The 11,153-nt window shown below is 37.7% G+C and overlaps 1 protein-coding gene across 2 annotated transcripts in view; it reads right to left on the bottom strand.

Annotated features, from left to right (window-relative positions):
* Nucleotides 1–8,209: 8,209 nt before the first annotated feature.
* SLFN11 (schlafen family member 11) overlaps nt 8,210–11,153 on the bottom strand; it is a 21,322-nt gene continuing 18,378 nt past the window's right edge. For both annotated transcript variants that reach the window (XM_011379345.2, XM_011379344.2), the window contains 2 exons: nt 9,816–10,539; nt 8,210–9,608 (listed from right to left, as the gene is read on the bottom strand). In XM_011379345.2, the coding sequence (XP_011377647.1) occupies nt 8,828–9,608; nt 9,816–10,539 (1,505 nt within the window). In that variant the 3' untranslated portion in view covers nt 8,210–8,827. The remainder of the gene's footprint in view (nt 9,609–9,815; nt 10,540–11,153) is intronic.

An 11,153-nucleotide genomic window follows, 5' to 3' on the forward strand; every position in this document is an offset into this window, starting at 1 on the left:
AGTTTTCAGTCTGTTCGTTCTAAGTTTATTACCAAACGTGTTCTGGCAGCTCGCAAAGGGTCTGGCTGGGTACCCGGCTCCGCGCGGGACTCTCCGCACATACCCGCGTTTGTGATGCGCACTGCTGCGGGGCGAGGGCTGTGCAGGGAACCCAAGCGGCGGCTCAGCCAAGCGAAGGGTGCGAGGAGCCGGCTGCCTGGGGAATGACCCGAACCCGCGCCCCGCGGGCGTAAGCAGCTTTTGGGGACCTCTAGAGCATTCAGTTAGTTCTTGACTTCAACTGCTCCTCTCCCGGGGCTCCCTCCTGTCTTCTTGGCCCTCTTAAAATTCCGGAGAATAGATGTTTCAACATCTCACTTCCAACTTCCGCGCCCATAGGCCGGAGGACGGCTGGAGCCCTCCTAGCAATCTCTCTCCCACCTTCTCCCCAAGCTCGAGGTCCCAGTGGCCCGGGCTGAGGAAACTGAAGCCGCCTACGAAACCAGGGGCCTGCAGGGACTGGGCCGCCGCAGTCTGGCCAGGGGGCGCTCGCGTGTCTAGGTCTCTTCAAACCTGTGTGTCCTCTTTAACACACTGCCATTTTTCCCTGCCCTTCCATCTTGTTTGTTATTCTGCATTAAATATTCTCCCTTTCTCATTGCCCCACTTCCATTTTTGAACCAAAAGACGGCCAGACCATGACTGTCCCTCTCTTTTCCCTCTTTCCTTTTGAGAGTTAGCTTGTGATGCGCACCGTGAATAATGAGCCAAAGAGCAGAGTTGATGATATGCAACTACTTTGGAAAAGGAAAGCCTGGAAGAAATTAGACAAAAGAAAATCAATGGTATCTCTTCAAAAGTACAGAAAAACAAAGTCCATTTCAGAATCATGTCAGAAATCTATATCCATTAACTTTCATACCTCCTACTTATATTTTAATATAAGCATTTTACAAATATAAAAATTGTTTGTTTCGATACAATAAAACTAAAAATTAAAAACTAAAAACTGTTGCTCCACACTATTCCCCCCACCCCGAGATATTAGTAGGCTTTCCTGAGCTGACCTGAAATGTGAAATCAATATCTGTAAGCCAAGACTTTTAGTTCTAGGACTAAGTCAAAGACTTTGCAACACAACTCAGCTATAAGTTGGGGGTCCACCTTTTTGTATATTGAACCCTTGGTTCTTGTTTACTAAGATCTTTCCATATTTTCTGAGATGATCTTGAGCTGAGTTTGTCATCCACCACACCCCGCAGCAGGAGTGTGTGCACTCATAAGAATTTGGAATGTCTGGAAGAACAGCAAACATGTCACTTTCCAGGTAATTCATTATGGGTGGTTGCTTGGGAATAGGTTGGTTGTTCATCCATTAGGAAGAAAATAGAATTGGACTGCTGTTTTATGTTTTATAAAAAATCAATTACAGAAGCTTTAAGGACTTAAATGTCAGAAATAAACTTTTCAAACTTTTAATAGAAAATGTACATGAATAATTTTGTGTCGTTTGGGTAAGAAAGGATTTCCTAAACCAAACACAAAAGAATTAAACTTAAAAAGATTGATAAATTTTGCTACATTAAAATTAAGAACTTCTGCTCCTCAAAAGGTACCATAAAGAGAGTGAAAATATTTAACTGCAGACTTGAAAAGATATTTGCAATCTATGTAGATGACAAAAGATTGGTATTAAGAATACATAAAAAATTTATACAACATTTAAAAAGAACAAACAATCCACTAGAAAAATGGGCAATAGTTATAAAGATGCATTTCTCAGAAAAGGAAACACATACTTCCAAAGAAGTTAGATACTGGATCTATTAATAACAAGTAAAATGCAGATCAAAACCCCAAATAGATATCGTCTTACATTTAATTGACAAATCGGGTGTTCAAGAGGTTGTGAGTAATCAGGAATTTTATACATTGCTGCTGGATGTTAAATTGGTCTAATTCCTTTGGAAAGCAAATTTGACATTACCTTGTACAGCTGGTTATTTGCATACTCTACCACTCAGCAATTCTTTCTAATTTCTAGAGAAAAATGTGTACACGTGCATCAGGAGGTATATATAATTGGAGATATGCCAATATCTCACAGTGCTCACAGATTCATTATTTGTAATAGCCCCAAACAGAAGAAAAAAAAATTACTTATTGTCATGACATTGCATAAACGTATTGTGGTGTATCCACATAATGGAATATTATTTATCAGTGAAAATGAATACACTATAGCTATAAGCAACAAGGCTGAATCTGAGTGATGTATATGAACATCTTGTCACAACCTTACTCATAGATTTACCTGATTCTTTTATTGATTGTATAGTATTTCATAGACTTCCTTAACATGGATGTTACTAATTTTAGCTGTTTTATTGTGACATGTACTATACATACAGAGAGTACATAGAACAGAGTTATAACTTACACAGAGAAACCTGTGTAACCACCACATAGATCAAAAAATAGAACTTTGCAAACACCCCTGCTATCACTTTTTTAACCAGCCACCTTTTATTTATTTATTTTTATTTTAACCAATGTTACAATATACTTATTTTTACAAATACCTTGAGGTGTTCCTTAAGGATAAATTCCAAATACTAACTACTGCTTGTAAATTTAAATGAACATTGCCAACTTGTATTTAAACAAATACCAGAGTACACTTTCCCCAAATGATATCATCGTGGCATTTTTCTTCTAGAAGAAGCTTAGAATCATTTTGTTTCACCAAAAAGGAAAGAACAATATGGAAATATTTTGATGACAATTACAAGAAATTGATTAATTTTGGAAGAACTGTCATTTTTACAACAGGGAATTTTCTCATATATGAACGTAGAATGTTTTACCATTTATTCAAGTCTTCTTTTAACATATTTCATCAAATTTAAGAAAACAATATTGCATTATCATGTTATTAACTATTAAAAAATAAAATATTGTCAACTAAACTATAAGACATATCTTGATTTAAGAGATATTAAAGTACATTTATAATCAATGAAATATGGTATATATCTCAATTATTTCAGTTTTATCCATATTGTTACTATATATATTAAATTTTATTCCTAGAATGATATCTTTTTGTTACAATTTCTGATTGTGAACTGCTAGCATGTAGGAAAACTCATAGTTTTAAAATTATGTCATTTCCAAACATTAATAAGATTATTACTAAATCTTATTACTTAATAATCTTATTAATGCAAAAGCAAAACTAATTTTGAACTAATTGTTCCTGTATCTAGATACAGTATTTCTTTTACTTGTTTCCATTCATAGGCCAATAATTCCAGAATGATTTTAAATAGAAATAGTAGTAAGAGGTGCCCTTAGTTTAGCCCACTTTTATAGAAAATAACTCCAGTATTTCTCTGAGTCTAAACTTTACTGATGTATCCAATTGCTTGCTGGACAGTTTGATGTACAACAGTATCCTAAGTTGAGCGTTTCCGAAATCAATCTCCCACTCTGACAATCTTCTGCTTCTTCTTTATACTCTGTATATTATTTTGCGTTGTTTTCCTTTTCTGCTATTTCTTCCACATTATCTCTATCAGTTGGAGAGACCATCCTCCATCCTGCCAAGCACAGTAATCTGGATTCATCCACATCTCTTCCCACTACCTTGACCTCAAAATTCAAATTTGTATTTATTTTGATTTTTTTCTGAGGAGAAGGTTCATAGTTTTTAGTGAGATTCCACATTTGGGCTTGTGACCCCAAAAGGTCAATCTTTTATATACATACAGGAAAAGCCAAACTTTTTTTTTTAAGCACTTTTAAGAATTAATGTTTTAAAATTACAAACATAAAATGGATTTTTTTAAAATATACAGACGAAGGGTTTTTAAACATGTATAGATTTGTGTGCCACCACCGCAGTCAAGATACAGAACAATTCCATCATCAAAAAAAAAGCTCCTTTCTGCTGCCCCTTTGTAGTCAAACTCTCGTCCAACCCTTAACCTCTAGCAGCCATTGATCTGTTCTCCATCCCTACAGTTTTGCCTTTCAAAAAATGTCAGGTAAGTAAAATCATATAATATATAACCTTTGTCAGGTATTTTTCAGAGCTTTATGGAGATATAATTGACATATAACATCATGTATAAGGTGTACAACATGTTTCATACACATATATATTACTAAATGATTACCATAATAAACACTTGTGAGGTGTGCAACCTGGTCATGATGAAGCAAACGAGACGTAGACTGTTTGCGTTCTCTCCTGAATAATCTTGACTGCCACTGCTTTTTGTTTGGATGATGTGAACAATGTTATAACTTGTATTACATAGCCATTTAGTAGTTGAATCTGCTTTCTTTATATCATTAAGAAAACCTACATTTGTGTCTTACATTTTAAAGAGCAAGTAAAACATCCAGGAAACCTTCAGGAAGAAGTCACTTTGAGAAGACGCAACATGTCATCATTGATGAAGCTAAGAATTTCTACACTGACAACAAGGGCTGCTATTAGAAAAAAAATCACTCAAAGGACAAAAGATTGCCCAGGAATATTCTTTGGATTTTTGTGGGTTACTTTCTGACCAGTGCTTGGATTACCAGGCCTTCTCCACTTCCTAGCCCAGCATTCAGGATATCTGATCAGAAGTCCTCCTGTCTAAGAGACATGAGGCAGCTCCTGCCCCTGCCTGTGTGTGATATGATGCTAGGTGATCTCAGTGCTGGGACTTCAGTGGCAGACAGGGCAGAAAAGACCTTGAGTATGTGAACAAACAAGTACAAAGAATGGCTGAGAATTCAAAGTGATTATATGGTTGTAAAATGAGGAGATATAATAGAAAGGCTCTCAGTATCGGTGAGTGAATGAGTATGCATGTGTGTGTGTGTGTGTGTGTGTGTGTGTGTGTGTGTGTGTGTGTGTATTTGTCTGTCTGTGTATCTGTTAAGAGAGGTTAATGTGTTAGACTGGGAAGTCAAAGAGGGGAAACCTCACTGAGCAAAAGGCTGCCCATGCGAAAACCTAGGCCAGGAGGCTCCAAGTTCTAAATTCCACATACACCGCAACATGGCAGAATTGCCTGAACATTGTGAGCAATGATGGTGTGAAGGGCTGAGCAGGGCAGTGTGTCAGGCCTTGTAGGGCTAAAGTAGAAGGGGCAGGGTAGAAAAATAGAACTATAGCAAATGTTGTCAAATTACACAAAAGTTAAAGAAGTCAAAGTGATTTCCACTTACTGGGGATTTGCAAGCAAGAACGCTTATTTCTCAGCCTTGATGCCCTAAGCTATCCAGCACCTCAATCATCCAAATGGAAAGCTCTCAACATTTACCATTAAGTATGTTTAGTAGAGCTTTTGAACATGTCCTTTACCAGGAAAAGGAAGTTCCTTCCTAGTCATAGTTTGCTGCGTGTTTGGATCTTGAATACATGTTAAATAACATTAAATACTTTTTCTGTATTTTTCTTTTAATCTATTGATGTGGTGGATTACGTTGATTCTCACATGTTAAACCAAACCTTGTATTCTTAGGATAAATGTATCATATTCTTGAAAAACTGTATGTATTCCTGGGATAAATGATGTATTATTTTAGTACATTTGCTACATTTGATTTGCTAACATTTACTGAAGAATTTTTGTATCCATATTCATTAGTTAGGATGGCCTAGGATATTTTCCTCATAATTTTCTTGTGAAATGAGGAGTGTTTTCTTTTTTTCAATACACTGGAATATTCTGTATAAAAATGGATATATGTTCCTGAAATGTTTGATAAAAGTTGCTGGTGAAACCATTTGGGCCTAATTTTTTCTTTATGAGATTTTAAGCTACCATTAGAAGTATGGTCTATAATTGGGGTCCCATACTCTGGAATCCTCTAGTAACTGAGCACTTCTACAATAGAGATAATGCATGGGCTAATGGATTTCCTCTTACCAAGACTGATCTGGCTACCACCGCTGCTGAGTGTTTATCCTGCAGAAAATAGAAGTCAGTGTAGAATCAAGACAGCAGCATTCCCCACAGAAATCCGCACAAACATGGTGGCTCACAGGAATAAATATTTACTCAGATATGAGTGTTCCTTCCCTGCCCACAAAGCTGCTGCTAGCATCACCATTCATGTTGTTAACTAACTCAAAAAGAGTCTGGAGGTTTTGGCTAGAAATAAATGACAAAAGGTCTTGGGTTTGCAAACTGGAAACTAGGCAAAAACCCAGAAATGTTCTGGGAGGGGGGGGAGTTAAGAGCTTTTACAGTAAAAAGTGCATTCTTGAGAATAATCAGTCTTCCATTCTCAGCTCCAGGATTGGTCCAGGACAGTTATCAGTCAGGTGTCAGGTGCTCTGGAGGATGGTGCCAGGTCTGATCACATCCGGTGGTCTGGACAATGGATGTGAGGTGATCTGGACATATAAACATTCCCTAGTCCTTCAGGAGATAATCAGAGGGTTTTCTAGAAGTTTGATGTACATCCAGGCATTGATGCAGGACTGGAAACTTCAAAAGTTTAAGTTTCCAGGCTAGTTAAAACAAGAATAGAATCATCTCTTCATGCCTCAACCTATCTGATTTTAGTAATTTAGCAGCTTGACTAGAGTGACTCCATTGCATTTCTTCACTCTATTCCTCAGTGGACTTATCAGAATGCCTTATTTATTGCCATAAAACATTGAGTCCAAACAAATAACTCGCCTTACAACAGTATACCACAATGGTACAGCAATGAGCTCACACCCAGAGAAGATTCTGTTTTTACCATGTATTCATCACTCAGAATCAGCTAGCTTTATAGCATAAAGCCATAGCCTGCTAAAGAACTATTTTTAGCCTCAGCTGGGGTTCTTACCTACAGGATGCAGTGTATGCCAGAATGGACCAGTCTGAGAACCGCGAGGTGGCAGTTCATGGACTTTTAACATGGGACTTTTAACCTTACCATGATTATATCTAATAACCCATTTAGGGAATTTTTGCTACCAGCCACTGTCAGCTTTGGGCAAATATATATTTCTTATAAAGCACAATATCACATTGATTATTAAGATTTGCTGCTACATAGTAGAGCATAAAGAACAATGTGAATAGCCTAGGAGAGTCCCTGGGGGCACTTCTTAATACTCCCTTGCCCAATAGAATTGGCATATGAAAAATACATCATTTCTCTTAAAAACAGGACCATCAAGAAGCTTCTGCTTACATACTTTTGGCCAGAATTGGTCCTATGGCCACAACTGGCTTCGAGGAAGGCTGGAAAATTGCATATATTTTTTTAAATTTCAGGTTGTTATGTGCTCCCCTAAAATGTCTATTACAATATAGAAAAAAGAAATAATAAATATTGAGACCATTAACGGTAGAAGAGCATGAAGGGGTGGGTTAGAAGAAAGTAACAAATCAAAACAAAATTTATATCACTTTCCCTAGGAAGTGAACAAAATTTTGAGATAGAGGAATAGAAGATAAGAGAGATTCATGGGGAAAATAAAATGGACATGCAATTTCTTTATATAATACTCATAGCTCCATCTTCGTTAGACAGTTCCCTACCATGGGCCTTAATAAAGTTATCTTGTAAATTTTCTTTCTCCTATCATTTCCCTCTCCTCTGCCATCTAATAGTATCGTGTGTTTGTTTTTCTTTGTAATTTTATATACACTTAATTTTCTACAAATAGATTACCAGTTTAAAATGGTAATTTTTTGTCAGATATGACCTATGAGGCAATAAGGAAGCTTTCCATTTTCTCTTCTCCTTCTGTGTTTTTCCCCCCTTAGAAATGCAATTTCTATAATGTCACAGTATATATCATTTACATATTATTCTGTCATCCTTACCTCCCACTTTGTTTTTTATCTTAGATCTACAGTTCATTATAGTCACTGTTATTTGACAATCTTTTTGCCAACGTTTCTACGATCATTTCTTGGTTGGATGAAGTTTATTCTCTAAGTTCCTCAGGAAGGATTCATGGGATTGGTCTTCCCTGAATTCTTTTATATACAAAATTGTTTATCTTCATTCTTCATTCTTAAAGGACTGTATGGCTGCACAGTAAAGCTAACATATTATGGCTCACACTTCTTTCCAGGGCTCTTTTGTTGGTGTATGTCTACTCTTTTCTGACATGAAACATTCTTCTGAGAAGGCTGATATTTTTTTGAAGTGACTCCGTCTTTTTGTGTGGCTGCTAATGGATTCTCTATCTTTACAGTCCAACATACATATTGGGTTACATCTCAGTGTTGATTATTAAGTGTTACATTTCCCAGACACATGGTAGGCTCCTATGATATATAGATTCTATATGTTCTATTGGATTATAATTTTAAATATTTACAGTGTTCAGTTGTTCTAATATTTTCTTTCTAAACATATTGTGAAATGAGAAAAAGGCACACCAAGTTTTGCTAGAATGGTTTTGGTTACAGCAATGTACTGAAGCTGGCTTATACTGGCTCACAAGAGCCACCTGTTAAATTCCCAGGGATGTTAGGAGCCTGTTGATGTCACGTAGGTAGCTTGAAATTTGACACGATGGGACTTTTACCATAAAATCGGTTCTAAGGTTAATAGTCCAATTCATATTACCCTTTGTTAATTTAAGCAGATTTTTGAGCACTTTATAAAAAGAAATTCATACAGTCATATAGTTTATTGCTGTTCCAAGTGTGGACAAAGATGTTCTTTTCACAGGATATAGCAACAACTCTGAAGCTAGTTATCTTACAAGGGTCTATTGTTAGAAATAATGCTTTTGTGATTCGGAGTAGTCATTCTTTTTCTGAAACTGCAGAGACAGAAGGAATATTTTAACTCTATCAACTTTTCTTAGATTGAGGTCTTCCTGTCAAGGAGAAAGCATCAGAATATACAGATGTTTCCTGGCCCTGGAAGCCAGACAAAGCAGAAGATTGTTGGAAATGGCTGGCTCAGCTGCCCTTGGATCGACCCCAAACACGATGTCTCTTTCCAGGCCTGAAAACCGACGAACAGTGTCCAGCAAGATGCGACTGGCCGAAATAGATGTATCATTGTTCTGAGACATTCTTCTCTTCTTCATTGCTTTTTGAAAGTTATAGTAATATTTTGTCACTTCCTGTGTTTTGCTAAAAAGCACAGCAATATCTTCAGGGGAATAACCACTCCTCAAGAAAAACTGGCACTTCTCTGCTACATAGGTCATTATCTCTGTCATTTTCAAGCACTTAATCTCACAGCTGCCTGGAACACCCTGAGCCCATTCAGCTTCATGGAGTATCTCCAGGGACCCAGGGGGAATGTTAGGTGGCGGCATTTCTTTGATCTTCTGCGTTATCTCCTGTAGGTAATTGGCTATTGGATCTGCATTGCGGACCACTCTGTTGAGCTCTTCTCTTGAATTCTGGTCTGAGATTTCGGGGAGGCCACTGTCATAATCCGTGTGACTGGTCTGAAAGTAGTCCAGAAAGATCCAGAGAATTCCTGGGCAACCCTTTCTTCTTTGAGTAATGGTTTTTGCTCTCTCATACCAGTTCCCATCTTCCATGCGGAAATTCTGAGCTTCGTCGATAATAATGTGTTGAATCTTTTCGACATTAAGGTTAGCCATGAAGGTTTTCCGGGTCACTGCACGGCAGATATTTTTATTACTGTAAAAATGAAAAATGACACACTTAGGTTCTCTCCAAGTAAATAAAGGAGGAAAATTACTCTATCATACTCCTATGAACATAGGACTGTTGTTACAGATCATTTTACCATCCATCTCTCAAAGAGCATGGTGATTTGGGTGGAAGGGGATATGGAGTGAATTCAGACTGAACCTCACTTGGTGACAATGAAATCCAACTGCTTACCCAATAAAGTCCTTCAGAGGCTGGTTCTCACAAACGTAGAGAATTTCATTTTCTTTACATCCAAAGTTATTCTTAATCTTCTTTATGATCATCATGGCCATGATTGTTTTCCCTGAGCCAGGTAAGCCATGGATAAACAATTCTCTGTTCTTGCGGAGGTTTTTTGAAAGGATCTCATACTGTTGGACTGTAAGCAGATTTAAAATCTCACAGCCGAGCCGGTCACTCAGGAAAGACCTGAAGCTGAGCAAGACAATCACAAGGGACTGCAGCAAGGCTTCCATTTGCTGGATGTCTGCAAGGTAATAGGACTTGGGGTAATCAATTAGAGACCCTGAACCTTCAAAGGACTCTGTTTTGCTCTCAGGACTCAGATGGAGGACCCTGGTCATGACGCACAGCTTCCCGGCGTAGCCCCCCGTGTTCACCAGCTTTTGCTTCAAAGTAAAGGCAGTACGGGTGCAGTACAACTGCCCATCTGCATTCTCCTCCCTGAGAATGGTGTAGAGCATGGGGGGGCTGTTCTGTGTTACCAGCAGAGCATCACAGATGACTCCCTGCTTCTCTTGCAAGTTCAGGTCCACAGCCCAGCTTCTAGAAAGGATCAAAAGTCCCCGAGAGAAAAGATGTATTTGCTTATTTATTAATTCCTCCAGACCCTCATGCTCTGAGGACAGCTCCTTCCAAAGGGATTCAGGAGTACATAGCAAACCTTCCAATGGCACTAGATATGGAAAGAATTATGAATTTGAGGTCAATATATTTATTTTTATAATTTTTTTTCCTAATTAAACAAACAAAAAAAGGTAAACTGTTAAACATTCTTGGTTAAAATACTTAACCTCTCTGAGTCTCAGGTTTCTCATCTGTAAAATAAGAGGTAATTTCTTCACCGGTTTCCAGAAGATTAAACAGGCTAATATAGGAAGATTATGATGATGGAGAAAGACGTATGCCATCTAAATAGAATGAATCAGGCTATTCTAAAATGCTATAGAGAACAAAGCTGTCTCTGGAGAAGATCACCAAGCTGAATTTTTACAAGCTCAATCCTAACTTCGCAATGACCCCATATAAAAGTCTGTTTCGAAAGGAATAAAGATTTGACCCAAATCCATGATCTGTCTAACAGTAACTGGTGATAACTGCTAAATATCCTTTTATCAGTTTGCTACAGAAGCCTCTAGATAGCACCATCAGATAGCAGTAACCACATTAAGAATATTTAGACTAGGAGGTAGTCTTCTGGCCAGTTCTCCACTGGTAGGGCCTTAAATTAAATTTTAGAAGCTTAAAATACAGTTTCAAGCCAGCTGGCTCTCAAAGCCATATTAAAAA

The sequence above is a fragment of the Pteropus vampyrus genome, unplaced genomic scaffold (genome assembly GCF_000151845.1).
Source record: "Pteropus vampyrus isolate Shadow unplaced genomic scaffold, Pvam_2.0 Scaffold358, whole genome shotgun sequence".
In the NCBI taxonomy this organism is placed as follows: Eukaryota; Metazoa; Chordata; class Mammalia; order Chiroptera; family Pteropodidae; genus Pteropus; species Pteropus vampyrus.